The sequence below is a fragment of the Doryrhamphus excisus genome, chromosome 1 (genome assembly GCF_030265055.1).
Source record: "Doryrhamphus excisus isolate RoL2022-K1 chromosome 1, RoL_Dexc_1.0, whole genome shotgun sequence".
In the NCBI taxonomy this organism is placed as follows: domain Eukaryota; kingdom Metazoa; phylum Chordata; class Actinopteri; order Syngnathiformes; family Syngnathidae; genus Doryrhamphus; species Doryrhamphus excisus.
In genome coordinates this window covers 35,106,007-35,127,601 of record NC_080466.1, presented here as the reverse complement: position 1 = coordinate 35,127,601, position 21,595 = coordinate 35,106,007, and the positions used below count along the sequence as shown (strand labels likewise).

Sequence of the window (21,595 nt, the reverse complement as noted above, 5' to 3'; positions counted from 1 at the left end):
TTTCAAATGTACTTCTTCCCTGAGATCATATTTCTCCTCTCTTGTAGAGAAGTATTGGATGACATTTTTAGCTAATTGCTTATTTTTAGCCTTATGCATTATTTTAGCTGTTTGAAGATGAACTATATCAGCAAATTGAAGTATTTGTAATTTTAGAAATAAGGAGTTAGTATGTTCTTTGTAGACTTTTAGGTAAGTAGATGTTGGTAAGTAGAAGCATGTAAGACACAAAGCAATCGCTTCACACATATTTATTGTAAAAAATACATATAAAAACAATTTGAGACATACAAAAGATCGGAGCTTAGAAACAGTATATTGAACAGACAAAGATGAGCCATTTTTCTTTTACTGCATTACATATTTACAATTCAATAAATAAAACTCCATGTGTGTGTTTTTTTTTTTTTTTAGAGCAGAGTCAAAGGCAGATTATCCATATGTTGGGATGCAGGGATGTGTGGGGGGGGAGAGGGGAGGGGGGGGGGGTTGTCTATACAAAATGTCATCCTTGGTTGGAGTGAAGAGTTGACACACAAAGAGCTTTGACTTTCGTTAGCATTGGTAAAAATCTGAGGTATTGCACCACACGTCTTGGGGGGGGGGGGGGGGGATGAAATGAGTGGGCTTAGAGATTGTCTTTTACCTTTGAAAATTGACAACCCCGCCCACTTTTATCAAAAACACACACACACAAACAAACAAACCCTCCTCCCACCAAGAGTACACAACATCATTAAATTATCACCACAACAAATGTAACATCTAAATGAGCCTCTGCACTCAGACGTTTTGGCATTTTCTTCCGCCTCCAGAACAAATTGAAACATGCACAGGGCCGACCCCTGGTTGCTAGCTCGGTCCCGGACCCCTGAACCCCAAAAAAACACTCCAAAAACCTTCACTGGGCAACACGCACACACAGAGAAGGCAAAGGAAAGCCTTTATGACAGAATACTTGAAAGAAAAAACGCCCTTGCCATCCCTTTAAGGCTGATCTGACATTGATGGAACCGGAAGCAGAGCCAAAGATTCCAGCTAGAACCTCAAAAGAACAAAAAGGGTATCGGGGTGGATGTCGGGGTCATGTGACCTGAAGCACATTCAAAGCAGAATAGGAGCGTGAAGCGGCGTGCTGCGTACCGATGCCACGTGTAACAGGACGCTTTTGTTTTGTTTTTTAACTGACCTAATTCACAGTAGACACTCATCATCATCATCGTCGTCGCCGTCACAGCCATCCCAAACCCAGACCCGAAGCAAGCGAACAGGAAAGAAAAAAAAAAGCCTCAAAAAGGACAAAAAGTGCTCAAATGGGTGCAAACACCAGCGCTAATGGAGCTTACAAGCTAGCAGCACTATCATCTCCACGCGCCCGCAAAGTGCCCCCTCCGGGAAAATGTGCTGAAATGTTAACAATAAACACCCAGTAACGACGACCCCCCCCCACCTCCCCATCACTCCGGACCGCCGCCCTCTAGCTGGCTTACGGGGAAAAGAATTCCCGTGTGTGACGTGGGATAAAGTGTTCATTTTCCCCCTAAAATACTCCATGAAACTCTGACTCACAGCTGAGACAATGTTTCTCCTCTAAAGGTTCCATGTGATCCCAGGGAGAGACCAACACATAGGGGTGAGAAAGAAAAAACAAAACAAAAGCAGCCGTTTTTGTTTGTCTTGAAATGGTCCGGACCAGGTCCAAGCCATCCGGAAGCTTCCTTTGAGGGTCTTGTTGTCGTCTTTATTGGTTCGCTGACATATTTATGTATGTATGTATGTATATATATCTGAGAGGGAGAGAGAGAGGATGTGGTCTCCTGTGACAACAACAGACAAACATGACATAAGCAACACATGACCACTGGTAGGAGGTGTGTCAGATCATGCAGGAGTGGGTGTGGCTAATTGCTGGAAAAACTGGGAGTTGGTAAATATATCACGCGAACGAACGGCAGTAATAAATATGAACAAAAAGATAGAGAGTCGTGATTGGCTTGTTCAGTGGAACTCGTTAAAGTCCACCCAATCTGGATTGGACGATTCACTCTGAACTCTCACTAGCCACGTTTACATGAGGAGTTTTTCTTTTTCCGAATTATATTACCTTTCCGAAAACAATGGTATCCATGGAAAGGAATATTCCAATCTCTTGTCTACATGTGCCGCTATAATCAAACAGAATAGTCAATAGGGCATGCCCAGTAAAACGTAAACATCAACATCACGTGATAGACTTCCCTGAGTTTTTCTTTCACTTGTTGGAATAACTCCGTATTGCCAGTTGTTCCGTTCATCCAGTCTTGGAATTTAGTTAGGATCAAAATCAAAGTTTCCGCAGCAGTCCAGTACTGATTGCTCGCCTCCATTTTTAAAACTGAAGAACGTCTGGAGCTGCGTTGTTACGTCATATCTGAGCATACGCTGAAAGAACGCACCCGGGATAAATTTAAAACAGGAAAAGCTAAAATTAGCTATTGTGAGACTACAACTGGGATGTCAATTCTTGCGGAATGCTTCCCGCGGCCGTGATGGATTCAGCATGAGCCCAACCAACATAACCAAAATCAAAACTTGTCATCGTTTGAACATTTACTTGTGACTTTGGCCAGGGACAGCAAAGGCCTAACCAATTAGTCGTCCTTCGTTTATACTGATTAATTGGTTCTAGAACCATCCATCCATTTTCTATGCCGCTTATCCTCACTAGGGTTGTGGGTAGGCTGTACCTATCCCGGCGAGAGGCGGGGTACACCCTGGACTGGTGGCCAGCCAATCACAGGGCACATATAGACAAACAACCATTCACACTCACATTCATACCTATGGACAATTTGGAGTGGCCAATTAACCTAGCATGTTTTTGGAATGTGGGAGGAAACCGGAGTACCCGGAGAAAACCCACACATGCACGGGGAGAACATGCAAACTCCACGCAGAGAATCAAACCCCAATCTCAAGATGCTAACCACTCGGTCGGTTCTAGACTCGACCACGATAAATGAATTTCCATGATATTGGATTCAATGTTAATGTTTTCATAGTTAAATAATAGAAAATTTCTTTTTATGACTTTCTAAATGTTTTTAACATTATTAGAGGCATGTCGACATGACATCGTCACCTTTAGCCTATAATCACATTGCGCAACTCTTAAGCTGCAGCCCGAGACGCCTGCTAGGTAGCGAACTAGCCAGTTAGCCTCAAACTTAACAAGCTTACCACTTCCACATAGAATGGGAGTATATTTCAGACATGCCATGGCTGACTTCATGCAGTGTTAAGGTAATGTAATGTAAGGTAATATCTTAATGTTTTGTGTCAATACTACCACCTAGTGACCACAATACTCTATGTCCTTGTATTTCAATGTTTTGACTAAAACTGAAATGTTTTGACTCAAACTGTGACCATTTATTAATTTCTGAAAAAAAATGCAACATCGTGAGGGACGACTATAGTAACTGAAAGCGCTAGGTGTCTTTGAATGTCCTGAAAAGAGCTGAGAGTGCTATTGATCATTAGGATGAAATGTGAGTGTGAATGGTTGTTTGTCTATATGTGCCCTGTGATTGGCTGGCCACCAGTCCAGGGTGTACCCCGCCTCTCGCCCGAAGACAGCTGGGATAGGCTCCAGCATACCCCACAACCCTTGTGAGGATAAGCGGCATAGAAAATGGATGGATGGATTATTAGGATGACTGTTTCAGGAACAGGAAAATTAATTAAAAATTAATTTTATTTCCAATAGATCCTTGGAGAACAAAATACTTCAAAATAGTAACATTTTTGTTTGATGTTGAATCCCAGTTTTCAGCAAAGGCATCATCGGTCCTACCTGAGTCTTTTGTGGTCATGTGGGGAAGTCATGTGACCTGGGAGTCAGTCCGATGGATGCTCGGGGCAGCAGGGCTTCACTTTGGCCCAGGCGTCAATGCAGCTGCATGCGGACAGAGCGCAGGGTGTGTAGGTTAGTCTTTACCATTAGGGTGACGTTCGACAAAGTTCATGTTCACACGTCAGGGGCATTGTTCCAAATCTCAGCATCCCCGCCCTTTTGGGTGGGTCCACATGGGCCGACCACATCTGCTACATGTTCTTTGTTAAAGTTCGGAACTGGACAAGTGATGACATCTGTGGAAACATCACGTCTGGCAGCTGATGTCAGGGTCATGTGATGTAATCATTGCCGATCTCCACATGTGGATTGTCTAATCGGTGGAACATTTCCTGTTCTGAGATCACACACTCAAACTGCAAAGTAACCCTTTGCAGTCCAGCAGACTGCAAGTCTAAAGAACTGTGCCATTGACTTGATTCTAGATGTGTGATTAGCTCATTTGCTAGGCTACAAAGAGTGCTGTTGTGGACACAATAGCACAGTGATAAGATAGTGGCGCTGTTATGCTGCCAGGATGACTGCTGTGGTTTATCTCTAGTCTTTTATGTTCAAAATGTTCAAGGTTTGGGGACTTAAACTTGAATAGACAATTAGACACCACAGTGCTTCTTGCAAATCAGAGATTATTCTCAAATTTAGATTATTCTCTAAAACAAATTTTAAAAATTAAATACAATGAAAAAAAAATCAATTAAAATGTTGGAATAACTTAAATATTTTAAGAAGTTAGACAAGTTTTGGGTTTTTTTTTTAAGTAATTTACTACAGTATTTTTAGGTTACTTTTTTTAAATAGACAAACACCACAGTGCGTCTTGCAAATCAGAGATTATTCTTGAATTAACTACAATTTTAAACATTAAATACAATGAAAAGAAAAATCCATTAAAAATCTTGGAATAACTAAAATATTTTAAGAAGTTAGACAACTTTTTTTTTTTTAATAATTTACTGCAGTATTTATTTTTAGGTTACTTTTTTTGTATAGACAAACCACAGTGCTTCTTGCAAATCAGAGATTATTCTTGAATTAAATACAATGAAAGATCCATTAAAAATCTTGAAATAACTGAAACATTTTAAGAAGTTAGAATTTTTTTTTAAAGTAATTTACTACAGTATTTATTTTTAGGTTAAATTTTTTTTGCAAATACACTGAATGACTTAAAAAACAATTTTGGTTGTGGCTGTTTTTGGGGCCACTGTGTTCGATTTGTAGTTTGTGCCGTTTGAATGCAAAGTTTCCATATCACGCCTTATTGCCCCATAGTAAAGTACGTGTACAAGTACTGTACGTGAGCATGATATGGTCGTATACCATGCTCCTGGAGTCTTTGGCAAACCGTTGTGGTTCGTCCACATTCCTCATGTAACATTATGATTTCTTTTAATTATTGCACTTGTAGTTTGCAGTGGTTTGCAATTGTACTGCATCAGTAAATAACCAAAATATTACCACCAGCTCTCATTATGATTTAATTGAATTTATATACCAAATTCATAGTCCCGGATCATTTCAATTGGGCTGCCAATTAGAAAGTTAAAAGTTCAGACGCTAGAGGTTTGCTCTCCAACGGGGTTCACCAGAAGGTGATTTTAATTGATTAACTTCTTCCCTCAAATTACAGGAGGTGTTGATCATTCAAATCACCTGCTCTAGTGACGAGCTGGAAAAGAAAACCTGCAGTGACTCGTCCCTCCATGGCACAAGTTTGATGATTAAACATGATTAATCGACAGAGAGAAAATAGTCACAACCCTGATGTTTAGTTTCAATATACTGGCTTTTATTAGATTGTGTACCTAAAGTATCCTTTTTCAGTAGATGGAAAATGTGTGCGTTTGTGTTATTGAAGTTGTTCGGCGAGCCAAGTCAACTTTCTTACCTCTTGTGATAGACGCAGAGGCACGCCAACCTAGCGATGGTCTCGCCCTGCACCAAATCCTCCAGACAGATGGAACACTCGCCGCTGTCTTTGCTCAGCACATCCGCTACAAAAGAACACACATGAATGATTCTGTTGGTTTTGACTGTATCGATGAGATGGGATTTTACGAGCGCCGACACTCACTGTTGTAAGGAAGCGGTGGGGATGTGAGGCAGCTCAACAGGTGATCCTCAATCCGACCTCCCGGGAAGGGCTTGGAGCAGAAAGGACAGCGGATATCTGCAAGAAGACAACACACCAGGGCACGCACAGAGTGAGCATTTTTAGAGTTCAGCGTTTGGGTGCGCAACCATCCGTGAACGACGCAGATGGCGACAAGCTCCACGGCCTACATTCTCACCAAGTTCTGGCCCATTTCCCCACCACCATGTTGGCTGGAGGGCTAGCCTGGGAATCCCCAACCCAACCACACAACACGGCATGTTTGAGCCTGCACAGCCACACGTTTGCGTCCACTCTCTGTTTCAACTTGCAGGCAATGACAACTGTCATGAATGGAGGGTCTTTGCATATCTTTAAGCCACAACTCTAAACAATACAAGCCCTGATGACCCCAGTAATCATGAAGCACGAGAAAAGAGATTATCTGCACAGGAATGCAAGTTCCTCAAATCCATTTCACTTCCACCCTCACTCAGTTGAGGGTGGGCATAATGTGATCAACAGTTGATTGTACATATCAAAAGTTACATCATGATAATTATTAATTCACACCACTATGTAAATCTGTGTAATATTTGCTTTTTTATAGTCAGTATAGTTACTCCAGACCCCATTCACTGTGCAATATCTGATCAACCTCCATGTGCAATATTAAGGGCTCTAAATGCAATATACTAAGTTCTATGTGAAGTATTTCCATAATGCCTCATATTAACTCTCTAACAAGATCTCGGTGGTCATATATCTCATCTCATTTCATATTACCTACATACTGTATTGTATATAACTCTGGGAAAAACTGTTGAAGTTGTTTATATTGTTTATTTTTCTATATTGTGTATTTTGTACTGCTTAACCAACTCTGTACTCTTGCTGCTGTGCAATACAAATTTCCCCACTGAGGGACTAATAAAGGCATATCTTAATATCTTAATCTAAATCTTAATTCATGATGATCAGTATTTGTGGATTGGTGAAAATCTTTTGAGTTCATTTTGGTGAAGTTACATTCAAATTGATTTGCTATTTCAGGCAAAACATGTTTCATTTAAATGTATGTGTGTATATATATATATATATATATATATATATATATATACATATATACACACACATATATACATATACGTATGTATATTTCGTGTACATTTTGAAATAAAGCGATCAGATCATTTAGAATGATCAACCCGACTTACTTCCATGGCGGTTGTTGACACGGTACATGCCGATCCAAGCCTCGGACACCGGCCGCTGGTGGGTGCCCCGGACTCGGGCCGACCTGGCGCTGACGCTGCGGCCCCCGGCGTGTCGATTTCCGGGCAGCCGTTCAGAGAAAGTGCGGTGCGGTGTGCGGCCTGTTTCCTCCCCGGGCTGGTGCTCCGCGTTGACGGCAGCCTCTGTGTTTGTGCTGCTGTCCTCTTCGGGCTTGCCCTCGCTGTTGTTGTCATCATCCGCCGGGGAAACCTGGCTCATGCTAGCCGGGATGCTGTGGTGGTCTGCCGGGCTGCCGTCCGCGCTAGCGCCATGCTGGCCCAGATCGGAGTCGCTTCCCTCCTCCGAGCGGCTCCGGTTGACTTCGGTGTCGTCGAAGCTGCCCGAGAAGTCCACCATGAGGCTAGTGGGCCTTGCGCAGCGGGGCCGCCGATACGAATCTCGTTTGGTTGCGTCTTTGCCGAGGGCGGACGGGACCGGGTCCTCCTGGAGGCGACTTGCCCTGGTGCCCATCGCTAAGAGCAGGCTAATGGGGCCGAGCAAGCAAACGGAAACACACCGCAACGACGACCTAGACTCGACCCTTCAGCCGAGGAGGACTCGACCGGAGAGGACAACGGCAATCGGCTACCTGGCGACCGATTTCGTGGAGGTGCGAGATGGATGTTTGTTGTCCTGGCCTTAGTTTGTCCTTTCCGTCCACATTTTCCTTTCTTTTATGACGTACTCCTTCTCGTTGCTGCAGCGGAAATAGAGCGCGCTCGTTTCCTGCTTAGGCTGCGCGGTTACGGTAACTCCTACATGTTTGAAATGTTTGAAATTCTGGACATCAAACATGCTCACTAACATGCACGTATGTTTGAAACAATAATTTTATTTCACAAACAACACATCAAGGGTTTATTATTGTAATTTAGAGTTTGACGTGATTTGAAAACGAGTATGCGCCTAAATACCCTCCATTACGGTAAATGTGGGGCATTGTGTCAACCAATCAGCACACGTTTACGTTAATCTGCAAGTCGCGTCAGCCAATTAGCTCCCTTGCCATAAACAGCTGGGCCAGTGAGGACATTTACAGTCGCCATAAAACCGAAGAAGAAGAAGAAGGAGGAGGTGATTTACCGGAAAAGTGGAGAAGTTTGTATTAGCTTAAACAAGCGTCTAAATCAGATGGCATTGCAGCAACGCACCAGACAGCACACGTCAGCAGGTTTATATTCCAGTGTCTGTCGGTGAGTTTTTTACTAAATCTAAATCAAAACTAGCTGCTCGCCACACCTTATACACAACATTAGGAAGCACTGTTGTTTATTGGCAGGTCTGACCTGACAGTCTTCTGTTGAGTTGTTTATTTAACCTTTAAACCAATTTAAGCATCAAGAGATGGTCTTAAATCTAAAAAAATATTTAATATAGTTTTATTTAAGCCTTAATACATTGTCTAAAACGGCCTGGAAGATGTCTTCAGGCTGTGTGCTGCAGCTTTCAGGGTTGGGTCCAGTTGTTTGTTTCCTGGATGTTGTCAAAAACATTCCAATGTTGTTTTCCCAAAGCTGCTTAGAAGAGGGAACATGTAGTTTAAATAAAGTTAAGTTGATTGTTTCTTTTGCAATCATTTGTCACGAATCACAGATGCCAGATCCTGGAAAAGCCCAATAAATAATGTAAATGTGATAAACGCTGCTGTGTTTTTTCCACTATGCTGCTATGTTTTTTTTCTATTACTACTAAATGATATCACTAAGATGCTGCTTTCACAAGCGTAGATGTTTGAGCGTGAAGATCAAGTGTGTTCAACCTGAGCTTTCCTACACTGTGCAGACTTTGTCCCCGCTTTATGGACACACCCTTCTCTATTGTAGTACAAACAGCAGCAGTTAATCTCTTCCACTTGTGGTGTCTGCCATGTTGTGTTGATTGATTATGTCTATTCTAGAATGAAGGAGCTGGATTTGCAAACAAACATGGCCTCCAAGGAGCTCCAGTGGGCCACAAGCGGGACAAGTTTGTCCTCCAACTATGTTCCACCGAATCTGGAGAACAAGCTCCTCGCGCAGACGCCCTCTCTCTTGAGTTTCTCACCGCAGACATCTTCATGCATGTCCTTGAATCCTTCCAGCTTGACATCCACTACCTCCAACCTCCTCCTGTCATCCTCACTCTCCTCGCCCCTCATCAGCACTCAGAACAAGCTTCTCAACACGCCCAATCTGATGCCGGCTAACTCTGTGCTGTCCACCTCCGTGGCCCACAGTGCTCTCCTCACTACCTTTTCCCAGCTGCCTTCTTTGGTCTCTCTGGGAGAAGGAGAACAGAGGAGAGATGATGATGGCGGGGATAAAACATCTGAAGATCATCTGTCCTCTTTTGAAGAAACAAGTGTGGTAAATGAACATTCTTTTGACTTCTCTCTCTCTGTTCCTTTTTATAACTGAGTGTTTGGCTTCAGCATTATTCAGATGAAGATGATCAAATGTTGCCTGAAGAAGATGAGCAGGTGGATGAGGAGAGTGCATCTTCAGCCATGGAGGTGCAAGTCCCAGAACTGGACCGTCAAAAGAACCAGGAAGAGCAACCTGTGGTCATCAGACACGAGGAATTTCCCGAGGTGTCTCGAGGGAAGCAACAGATTGAAGAGGAGATGAAGAATAAAAAGGTAAAGCAGAAATATGAAACGTGGCCATCTTCAAATGATCACCATCGCCTGTTTTTGAAGTGTCGTTCGTATTCTCTCTCTCTCTCAGTATCTCCTGCTGAATGTCGTGTGTTGCTCCCTGGTCAATAAGTGTGCCCCCCCGGGTCAGAAGGACTGGGACTCAGAGAACAGCGTGTGGACCAGAATCACAAACCTGGTCAAGGATATATCTGTGTTTGACCCTCAGTTTGTTCTCAAGGTACAGAAAAAAAATACACAAAACACATTTTCAAGTCAGTGAAGCCATTACATTTTTGACAGAATTTTTGTTTTAAATAAATGCTCAAATGAAAGCCTAGCCACTTGTCCACCATTCCGCCAATATTTTAATTACATATATTCATTTTAAACAAAACACATCATTGATATACACTGGATTTGCGCTGTATCTTCACCCGGAGTGTCTGTCTCGCTCTTCTGACCTTTTATGCCAGTTGTAATGGGACTCACACCTTCTAAAAGGGTTTTTTACTTGTCAGATCACAGAGTATTTTCCCAAAAGATGTTTTCTGGCAAAATTGAGACTAGCTTTAAAAGGGAACTGCACTTTTGGGGGAATTTTGCCCATCACAAATCACAATCCTAATGTAAAAAATGAACACACATCTTTCCCTTTAACTTGCTGATATAGTTCATCTTCAAACAGCTAAAATAATGCATAAGGCTAAAAATAACCAATTAGCTAAAAATGTCATCCAATACTTCTCTACAAGAGGGGAGAAATATGATCTCGGGAAGAAGTACATTTGAAACACTTCTATGCTAGGACTACGTTATGTCATTGGATGCTCATTTCACCTCCTACTTCGGTACGTGACAAAAAATAATAAAAAAATAAAAATATATATTTATTATTTTATTTAATTAAATTTATGGGAATTGTTGTTGCTGCTGTTTTTGTCTCTCTCTCTACTGTCTCCCAACCCCACCCCAGTTTCTATCCTTCTTCTTCTTGTCTGTGTTTCTTCTTGCTCCGGTCCAGCCGCTCCAAAGTCGCATAACAAAAACATGAAATAACAACAAATAAAATTTCATAGTACAGGGAAGTTGTAGCTTACACCTTTTCTGACACAGAGAAAATCTGTTTAGCATGTAAGGGCATTTAGATCAACAATACTATTTGCCCCAATGGCTGGACGGGACACACACACACAAAAAAAAAAAAATATATATATATATAGATAAATACATAAAAAAAACTTAAATTATATTAGGAAAGCAGGAAGTGAACAAATGTAACAGTTGTAAAAGTACCAGATGGAGGGGTAGGATTTAATAAGCTTTGCTTCTTCCTACTCCTTTTGGACATGTGGAACTGTGAACTGATTATGTGATGCACTCAATTGTAATCTGATGCATGTTCAAATGAAATTAAACCATTACCATTACCCTTTCCTGTGCATTATAACACGAGAAAATGAGTTAATGTGAGCTAGCTAACAAAGCATTGGGATACACCTATTTCGATTATGAAGCCCTCTAACAATGTCGCTTGGTTTGATGTACATGCTGTGATCATGCATGAACACGTACACTGATGATAACATGTAACAGTATTTTGATGATTTAGCACACTACCGGAACTTCTTTTCTCGGTGTATTGATACGCATACTTATGCTAGTTCTGTTCTAAAGTTTAAAAACATAACTCCTGTAGTAGCGTCTTTATTTACCAGATGTTGGATACGTTTTTGAAAGTGTATTATTGTGTGCTTCGTCCATGTAGGTGGCGCTGTACACAAGACAAGAGTTGAACATCCGCCTCACCGCCAACTTTCTGCTGGCTCTGGCTGCCAATCATCCCGCCACCAAGTGTCACGTCCGCAGATACTTCTGTGCCGCCATCCAGTTGCCGTCTGATTGGCTGGAGGTGGTGCGGATCTACAGCACGGTAAATCACCTCTGTGCCCGTTGCAACCCATCATTGCCAGCAACCCCTTCAGTTCCGGCTGACCTCTTGGCTCCATGTCTGCAGTGCTTCAGCCGCTCCCTGCCTATGTGTCTGAAGAAGGCCATGGCTGACAAGTTCAAGCAGTTCAGCGAGTATCAGCTGGCCAAGTACAACACTCGCAAACATCGCTGCAAGCACAACCGCAACAAATGTGTAAAGGTACACAAACTGTACTTTCTTTACCTTTTTATGACCATTATTGTGTGTGCTCCTTCTTTCATTCATTCATTTTCTACCGCTTTTCCTCACGAGGGTCATGGGGGGTGCTGGAGCCTATCCCAGCTGTCTTTGGGCGAGAGGCGGGGTACACCCTGGACTGGTGGCCAGCCAATCACAGGGCACATATAGACAAACAACCATTCACACTCACATTCATACCTATGGACAATTTGGAGTGGCCAATTAACCTAGCATGTTTTTGGAATGTGGGAGGAAAGCGGAGTACCTGGAGCAAACTGACGCATGCACGGGGAGGTGCTCCTTCTTATGGAGAAAAATCTGTAAATTGGCGTGAATTGGAAATGCATTGTCTCCATAAGGTGGCAGAGCTCTCACTCTGTCATTGTCAATCAGGAAGAGCTCAGAGTAGAGCTGAAGCTCCTGCGCATAGAGAGGAGCCAGGTGAGGCGGCTGGGGCATCTGGTCAGGATGCTTCCCAGACGTCTCTGAGAGGAGGTGTTCAGGGCAGGTCCGTCCGGTAGGAGGCCTCAGGAAAGACCCAGGAGAGGCTATGTTTCTCAACTGGCCTGGGAGAGGGAAGTCTTGGTTGCTCTGCTTAGGCTGCTGCCCCCGCGACCCCACCTCCGGATAAACGGACTAAGATGCTGTGCCTCTAGTGAATTGCAGCAGGGTGGGATCTGTATGCGGTATTTCTAGCTACACTTTTAAATTTATATTTGTTTTTTTATATTAGGGCTGTCAAAGTTAACGCAACACGTCAACGGAAGTTTATTTTTTTGGATGTGCATGAGTCCTGTTTGACACTTGTCCCACACATAGTTTTTTTTAAGCACGGTAACAGTGTAACCACGAGATGGAACAAATATTGAGCAGAAATGGAGAAAGAAAATAGTATTGGCTTCAAAGATTGCTCTTGCAGCGAGACCAATCTACTATCGCTGTGTTTCATTCATTCATTTTCTACCGCTTATCCTCACGAGGGTCGCGGGGGTGCTGGAGCCTATCCCAGCTGTCTTTGGGCGAGAGGCGGGGTACACCTGTGACTGGTGGCCCAGCCAATCACAGGGCACATATAGACAAACAACCATTCACACTCAAATTCATACCTATAGACAATTTGGAGTCGCTAATTAGGAGTTAGCGACTAAAATAGTCGCTAAAGACATGCCCAAGTGGAGAATCGAACAAAGGTCTTCCCGATTTCCTGACTGTGTGGCCAACATTCCAACCACTCGCACAACTTTTTTCTATATGTGTTTAATTCCAAGTCAACTATGGACAGCATGTGATTAATCACAGAGATTTCCTTGACTTGTTGCAGATAAACGTATTTCTATATGTGATTAATTCCAAGTTAACTATGGACAACATGTGATTAATCACAGAGATTTCCTTGACTTATTGCAGATAAACATATTTCTATATGTGATTAATTCCAAGTTAACTGTAGACAACATGTGATTAATCACAGAGAGTTCCTTGACTTATTGCAGATAAACGTATTTCTATATGTGATTAATTCAAGTTGACTAAGGACAAAAAAATGCCATTAATCGCCATTAAATATTTTAATCAATTGCCTACAACTATCGGCCTCCTGTCAAATATTACCTCAAACGACCGTCTGCCCACTTTGAGGAAATTCTTTTGGATCTGCATCAAATTGTACGCCTCTTGTGTATCTCATGTCATTAATGTCTGAATATTTACTGAAGGATGGATAATTACAGGAGATTATTAAACGAATTATGAATTAAACCTTGATCATCAACAATTATTAATTTCTTTGTTTTATAAATGATCTTCTGCAGAAACCAACTGAGGAGGACATGAAAACATGGGCCAACCTGCTCAGGTCCGATGCAGTTGCTCTACAGAAATATGTGAGTGAAACAATTCATTTCAAAAGCAGATTCTGTCAAAGTTTAAGAGGACTTGAAGGGGCCACACAATGTAAATATGTGACCCTTGTGCACGTGTACAGCTGCTGATGGAGGAGAAGAAGGTGGTAGACAAGAAGCAAAGTGAGTTCAACATGAAGAAGATGATCAAGCTGCTTCACATCAAAGAGCCAGCTGAGCACGTTATGGCCGTGCTGGGACGGAAGTACGACACTCAAACACTCACCATCTCATGATGCCCACAGAAATGCCGCAGTGCAAACCAGGTGCAGTGTTCAAGTGACTTCACGGGTGTGGGGGGCGGGGTCTTCTTCACAGGTATCCATCCGACCTCAAGACATTTAACCGCAGCGGGCTGACGGGGGTTTGGGAGCATGAGAGAGCAGGCCAAAGGATGAAGCTCAAAGAGGCGGAGACATGGGAACGCCTGCTCAGTCTGGAAGGCAACAAGGCCGCCACGTGGGAGAAACTCATTGGTATGCTTTTTTTTTAATGTCCCTTTTAATAAATCACTTTGAATGTTGTTTGATACTAACATTACTTTAACATTTGCCAAAATAATTTGATTACATTTGTGGTTGAGCTTGAGAATGTTCAGTGGGAATTCAACGTTCACATGGAAAAACACATTTCTATCTGTTAAATGGTAATGGTAATGGTTTAATTTCATTTGAACATGCATCAGATTACAATTGAGTGCATCCCATAATCAGTTCACAGTTCCACATGTCCAAAAGGAGTAGGAAGAAGCAAAGCTTATTAAATCCTACCCCTCCATCTGGTACTTTTACAATCAGTAACTGTTACATTTGTTCACTTCCTGCTTTCCATAATACAGTTTAAGGTTTTTTGGGTTTTTTTTATTTTTGAATTTTGTAATTTTTTGTCCCGTACTGAAGTAGGAGGTGATATGAGCAACCAATGCCATAATGGGTACCATAGCAAGTGTCAATATAGTGATATATATAGCACATCATGACTGGTTCAAGACTCTTCATCCTTGTATTTAGCAAACATCAACTGCTTGTATTGTTTCTTGAATTGGCTCATCGTTGTGCATTGTTTGAGGTCCTTACTCAATCCATTCCATAGTTTGATTCCACATACTGAAATGCTATGGCTAGCATAACGTAGTCCTAGCATAGAAGTGTTTCAAATGTACTTCTTCCCTGAGATCATATTTCTCCTCTCTTGTAGAGAAGTATTGGATGGCATTTTTAGCTAATTGCTTATTTTTAGCCTTATGCATTATTTTAGCTGTTTGAAGATGAACTATATCAGCAAGTTGAAGTATTTGTGATTTTAGAAATAAGGAGTTAGTATGTTCTCTGTTGGCGGCATTATGAATTATCCTTACTGACCTTTTTTGCAGTACATTTAGCGAGTGAAGATTGCTTTTATAGTTATTAGCCCATATTTCCACACAATAAGTAAGATATGGTAGAACCAGAGAGCAATAAAGAGTGTGGAGTGATTTCTGATTTAGAACAAATTTTGCTTTGTTCAATATTGAAATATTTCTGGCCACCTTATGTTGTATATTTGTAATATGAGGTTTCCAGCTCATATTTTCATCTATTGTGATCCCCAGAAATGTATTTTCGTTCACCCTTTCAATGTCTACACCGTCTATTTGTATTTGCTGGTATGTGTCCTTTCTGCTGTTACCAAACAGCATGATTTTGGTTTTACTTTCAATCTATTATCACCAAACCATCCTGACCATTTCTTCTCTGACCTCTGTCTTTGTCTTGATGAAGGATCCTATTACAATTCAGAGGACTGTTATTCTCCCTTTTTGCCGCATTAAAGTATAATATAAGTGCCTGTCTTCTGTACAGATGCTAAGTCTCTTCCCTTCATGGCCATGCTGAGGAACCTTAGGAACATGATCAGTCAAGGCATAAGTGAGACACATCACCGGAAGGTCCTCGGCAGGCTCAACGATAAGGTCAGATATTCATTTTTTTTACATTTGAGCTCACATGTTCATCCTTCTGATAAAATGTAGTCGATATAAAAAGATGTTTGGTTGTTTGTTTTTGCTGCGCGAACAGAAAGCAGTCCTTCAGAGCCGACAGTTTCCCTTCAGGTTCCTGTCTGCCTACAAAGTCATCATGGAGCTTCGCCGTATGGGTGAGATTAGGCTTGTTACGATAACAAATTTTGCTGGATGATAATTGTTCCACAAATTATTGCCGACAAATAATATTATTTCAACATTATTTTGACAGCATTTTTTTTTCATCAATGTAATAATATTTCTCTAATGATGAATAACATAAATAGCATTGTCATTGGAATGTAAATAGCTCTTAAATTAAAAAAAATAATTAAAAAAACAACAAAAAATAAATAAATAAATAAAATCACTTCTCGAGGTGAGATGCTAAACCCACAGTATGTGTCACCTTAACTGTCAGGGTTTTCTTTGAAAAAAATGACCTGTCATGTATTCATCCTTGTTGCCTCTGTGGTCTTACAGCGTTGCCGAAAAATTCCTCCAACATCGAGATCCTGAAGGAGATCGTCAAGAAGCTCCCCAAGAGCCCACGCTTCCGCCAACTAGACTGGGAGTCGGCCGGCAGGAAGCGGTTGAGGGTGGCGCTCGGAGTGCCGTTTGTCTGCCGGCTATACCGCATGAAGAAGGCTCAACTCCTCAAGGCAAAGTATGACAACATTTAGTCTGTATTTTTCATGACATTTTCACATCAACTACTAGATAGAAGAAGACAAGGAAAGAAGGAAATGGCGTGTGAATGCAGAGGAATGCTTTTTCTGGGCTGAAATAACAACAAAATTGAACTGAGCGCTTTAAGGTTGCGTCATAGCTTTGAACACTAGAACTGACTAGTGCCATTTATTACCGACTTGAATGAGATGTCTTCAGCAGGAAAAAAACGTCCCATAATTGAACAAATATAGAACTTTTTACCTGAAATCTGCAAATTTGCAGGGATCCACTGTAATATCATTTAAAAGCTGATAGTATTGTTGGAGCCTCATTGTGTGGAGCAACTGTTATTTTCCAGTTAGCAGTCAATATGGCGCGCGTGAGGACAACTGTTTATAATGTATTTTTATCACAAACATCCTTGTTTGCTAATGCATGGAAACAGGAAGTTGAACTATGCCATCAGTGGTTTTTGCTAACTAGCACAGTTATGCTGTGCAAAAAAAACAAAAGGTCGTTTTATAGTTTTACATGCAGTAAACAGTTTTGAAATACATATGAATGAATTGAATGAAAGGTTTTACCTTTTTATGGAAGATGTTTGGCAAACACGGCGATGTGGCAGCAAGATCAACAAGGGCACCACCTTTGTGTTTTGTTATTTTATTTTTATTTTTTTTATTTAATAGTGTTTCTCACATTTATCAAAATGCTGGCAATGTAATCACGTGTCACATAAATGAGTGCCTTTAAGGGCTTCTTCCGTTAACTTTAGCAGCATTTCAAATTGCTTTTGGCATGTAAAATTATCATTTTAAAACTATATTATAACGCGCAGACCTCACAGCTAGGGGACCAGGGTTCAATTCCATCCTCGGCCATCTCTGTGTGGAGTTTGCATGTTCTCCCCGTGCATGCGTGGGTTCTCCATGTACTCCGGTTTCCTCCCACATTCCAAAAACATGCTAGGTTAATTAGCGACTCCAAATTGTCCATAGGTATGAATGTGAGTGTGAATGGTTGTTTGTCTATATGTGCCCTGTGATTGGCTGGCCACCAGTCCAGGGTGTACCCCAAAGACAGCTGGGATAGGCTCCAGCACCCCCGCGACCCTCGTGAGGAAAAGCGGTAGTGAATGAATGAATGAATGAAAACTATATTAGTTTATTATATATATTAGACTTATACATACATTTTTGTAATAGGAAAAATGTGTTTGATTAAAGTAGGTTTTGCTTATAATCGGACCTTCTGGAACAGATTAATGATGCTTACTGAAGTTCCAGAAGATCCACTGTGTATTGTATCGGTAACATTGTGCACTTTTTGAGTTTTGAGTGTTCATGCCTCCCATGAGCAGTGAATTAGTTTAACCACAGGAAGTAAAGCATAAGAAATGAATATATGAACATTTCTACATTAATATAAAATTGTGTGTGCAGTCAGAGGAAGTACACTGTTGCTCTGTTGGACCGTTACCGGGGAGCTCTGGAGGGGGCTATACAGACCTCGTGCCGCTACAACATTCCCCCCCTGCCGGGACACACAGTCATCTTGATTAACGCAAACATGAGTCTCAAACGGTCCTGGAACCAAAATGTGGACTTCTGCCTCCCGCCTGCCTCGGACGAAGAGGACGACGATGAGCAGGACGACGAGGAGGAAGGTGAAGGGAAAAAGAAGAAGAGAAAACCTAAAGAGGACAAGCTGTGCCCTTCGGTATGATACTTTTATTTTCCTGCCTCCATTCCTCCCCGGTCCTTTGCTGATGTCTCCTGGTTCTTCCTGGCTTGATTCAGATGATGGAGGTGGCTGTCTTGCTCGCTCTGATGATGGCCAGCAGTTGCGAAGACGTGGACATCATCTTAATGAATTGGAGTTATTGCACCCTGGTCCGGCTCACGTCTGATGTGCTGTTGGAAAATGTCAGCCATGTGATGGAGCAAATCAAGGTAGCAAGCTCAGCCGAGACACTGGATAGATACCTCATTAATCTCCAAGAGAAATGGTAATGGTAATGGTTTAATTTCATTTGAACATGCATCCGATTACAATTGAGTGCATCCCATAATCAGTTCCCAGTTCCACATGTCCAAAAGGAGTAGGAAGAAGCAAAGCTTATTAAATCCTACCCCTCCATCTGGTACTTTTACAATCAGTAACATTTGTTCACTTCCTGCTTTCCTAATATAATAAGTTTAATAAGTTTTTTTTATTTTATATATATATATATTTGTTTTTTTTGTCCCGTCTAGCCATTGGGGCAAATAGTATTGTTGATCTAAATGCCCTTACATGCTAAACAGATTTTCTCTGTGTCAGGAAATATGTAAGCTACAACTCCCCTGTACTATGACATTTTATTTGCTGTTATTTGATGTTTTTGTTATGCAAATTTGGAGCGGCCGGACTGGAGCAAGAACAAACACAGACAAGCAGAAGAAGGATAGAAACTGGGGTGGGGGGGCAGTACAGAGAGAGACAAAAACAGCAGCAACAACAATTCCCATAAATTTAATTAAATTTAAAAAATTTAAAAAAATTACAATCAGTAACTGTTACATTTGTTCACTTCCTGCTTTCCATAATACAGTTTAAGGTTTTTTTTTTTGTTTGTTTGTTTGTTTTTAATAATGAAATGTGCTAGCTGTCACTTATTTGCTGTCCTCACACAGACGCTGAGAAACGAGACAAGCGAAAACCTTGAATTCATTCATTACTTCCCCAAGTTCATCAAGAAAAACAAGGTTTGTTCTTTGGAAAATCCCTAATATTTGCTGTCAAATTAGATGATACTGTAGATGATAATGGTGTAATGATGTGTCCAATAAGGATCGACCGATACATCGGCCGGCCGATATATCGGGCCGATATTTGCGTTTTTTTTCCCCCTTGTATCGGCCGATACGCGCGTGGGATTGCCGATATATTTTCCGCCGCATGATTTACAGTCAGGCATCCCAGAGGACCCCGCAACACACATAGTCGCGTTACCCCGCCCCCACTGTTGAATCACATCAACGGCGTGTTTTCTCAAGTAATAGAGTTAGCTTGCTTTTAACACTTTACTAAGCCCATCACATTTCACTGGGTGATTGCTAGGCATAACAGTTTAAGTCACGGTGGGACAACAAGAAAGCCCAAAAACATCACATACCAACGCAACAGATGAATAAAAGCACTCTCACTAGTTGGGCAGAACAAGAATGAACAACTATGCAACTTTAAATGCGTGTCGTGTTGTGTGTGCACTCTCTCCGAGCACGCACACACACAGAAGGAATTGGAGCAGCCGTGTCTGCTTATAAGAGGTCTTTATCGTGCACAACAACAACTTTAATGATGAGAGAAATGTTTTATATATCGTACTAAATTGTGTCAGTGTGATGTGTGTGTGTGGAGGCGGGGGGTGCGCGTCACGCATCACTTCGATGCTAGACAAATTTAGACTACGACAGAAATGTTTTGCACAAGGTTGAATATTTATTCCTTTTAAAGTTGATAATGCCGTTTAAATGTGTTTAAGAAAGCTGAATCCTACTGTGTTCAGTGTTTACATTTCAATAAATATTTGTTTAAACATGAGACCTGTAATATTTTTTTATCATTGTCATTTTTTTCATGTAAATTGAGGGATCAAAAGCAGTATCGGCCACAAATATCAACCCAAGCAAAATCGTCCATCGGCTAAGGGTGATGGAAAAAAATCGGTATCGGCATTGGCCCCCAAAAAAAACATCGGTCGATCCCTAGTGTCCACTAAAGGACAGTTCCACCACCAGTTTGAGTTTTACATGTCTACATGGACCCACCATACCTGTTAATGTATGCTCCAATTATGGTACCTCAGGTGGACAACATCATCTCTCTGACTGAGAGCTGGCTCTGCAGTGATGTGGAGTGGGCCATCAAAAACCACAGGAAGGAAACCAGCAACAAAGGCCTCTTCATTGACATCAACATGTCCAGACAGTAAGATGTTACTAACTAAAAAGCTTCAACAATCCATACTTGTTGCAATCATTCCTTTTTTCTCCAGGGACGACGACTCAGTCACCCTTGACAGGAACCATGTGAAGCTGTTCGGCTTCAGTGAACAAATGCTGAGGTAGAAGATCAGCCCAAATATCCTCTGATGGCATTTCAGTCAGTATGATGACATTTGTGAATTTGTTTTTTGATCAGGTTTGTGGCTGAGCGAGGGTCCTCCAGGCTGCTGGACCACCTGGAGCATTTGGATAAAATATACAAGGTCCCACCACCAGAGGGAGCCAAAGATCCTGAAACAACAGACGGCGTCATGTCAATCCCGACCACCCCGAAGTTAAGGTAACCCAGGGGTCTCAAACTCAATTTACCTGGGGGCCACTGGAGCTAGGGTCTGGGCAAGGCTGGGGCGCATCAGGTTTTCCAAAAAAAAAAAAAACACATTTATTAAAAACATGAAAAATATACAAACTTTTTCAGTGCTTTGGTTCCGATTTTCTACAATAAAAGCTCTGATAAAACATTCCACTGTTCTCAAATATCTTAATTTGTATTTTTCTGCACAAAATAAGATGAAAAATAAATAAACAAATCAAGAATAAAGAAAATCAATCAATCAGTAATAAATAAATATAATAATAATAATAATAATAATAAAACAGCAAATAATAAAAACTTAAGAAACCACATATAGTTGGTGGGTAGACAAATTATTTTTTTCAGATTAAAATGAACAAAGCATTATTAGAGCCCTGTAGACATGACAAAACACGACTATAGTCACATTTATACTCTTTATTTACAACATATTGCGCAACTGCAGGGTCTTGAGGCACATGCTAGAGAGCTAGCGACCTAAACGGTAGCCTTCAAGTTATTTCCTTTAAACTTAAATAGCCAAAAACTTACCACTTCCACACGGATAGGGAGGATAACTATTAACAGTTATTTAACCTTTAACATGAACATGAATCAAACGTAATA

The 21,595-nt window shown here is 41.4% G+C and overlaps 2 protein-coding genes across 2 annotated transcripts in view; one reads left to right on the top strand and one right to left on the bottom strand.

Moving 5' to 3' along the window:
- Positions 1-220: 220 nt before the first annotated feature.
- zgc:66427 (uncharacterized protein LOC406256 homolog) lies at positions 221-7,983 on the bottom strand. The gene is made up of 5 exons (XM_058073050.1): positions 7,205-7,983; positions 5,970-6,065; positions 5,784-5,889; positions 3,836-3,937; positions 221-1,817 (listed from the first exon to the last, which is right to left on the bottom strand). Exons 1-4 carry the CDS (start codon positions 7,731-7,733, stop codon positions 3,880-3,882), a joined length of 789 nt encoding a protein of 262 aa, XP_057929033.1. The 5' UTR covers positions 7,734-7,983; the 3' UTR covers positions 221-1,817; positions 3,836-3,879.
- Positions 7,984-8,312: 329 nt separating this feature from the next.
- tep1 (telomerase-associated protein 1) overlaps positions 8,313-21,595 on the top strand; it is a 40,453-nt gene continuing 27,170 nt past the window's right edge. Inside the window, exons 1-18 of the mRNA XM_058072998.1 lie at positions 8,313-8,455; positions 9,160-9,607; positions 9,673-9,879; positions 9,968-10,117; positions 11,645-11,809; positions 11,894-12,028; positions 13,861-13,932; positions 14,034-14,155; positions 14,269-14,426; positions 15,792-15,901; positions 16,008-16,086; positions 16,436-16,619; positions 18,067-18,343; positions 18,424-18,576; positions 19,300-19,371; positions 20,475-20,596; positions 20,664-20,732; positions 20,810-20,953. Coding sequence (XP_057928981.1) covers positions 8,394-8,455; positions 9,160-9,607; positions 9,673-9,879; positions 9,968-10,117; positions 11,645-11,809; positions 11,894-12,028; positions 13,861-13,932; positions 14,034-14,155; positions 14,269-14,426; positions 15,792-15,901; positions 16,008-16,086; positions 16,436-16,619; positions 18,067-18,343; positions 18,424-18,576; positions 19,300-19,371; positions 20,475-20,596; positions 20,664-20,732; positions 20,810-20,953 — 2,729 coding nt within the window. The 5' untranslated portion in view covers positions 8,313-8,393. The remainder of the gene's footprint in view (positions 8,456-9,159; positions 9,608-9,672; positions 9,880-9,967; positions 10,118-11,644; positions 11,810-11,893; positions 12,029-13,860; positions 13,933-14,033; positions 14,156-14,268; positions 14,427-15,791; positions 15,902-16,007; positions 16,087-16,435; positions 16,620-18,066; positions 18,344-18,423; positions 18,577-19,299; positions 19,372-20,474; positions 20,597-20,663; positions 20,733-20,809; positions 20,954-21,595) is intronic.

Excerpts from the sequence above, each read along its gene's own strand:
- zgc:66427 (XM_058073050.1), bottom strand. The coding sequence starts at position 7,733 with ATGGGCACCAGGGCAAGTCGCCTCCAGGAGGACCCGGTCCCGTCCGCC. Across the intron at positions 5,890-5,969 it reads CCCACCGCTTCCTTACAACA|CGGATGTGCTGAGCAAAGAC; the intron begins GTGAGTGTCGGC and ends GTTCTTTTGTAG. Across the intron at positions 3,938-5,783 it reads CTCTGCGTCTATCACAAGAG|CTGCATTGACGCCTGGGCCA; the intron begins GTAAGAAAGTTG and ends GTCCGCATGCAG.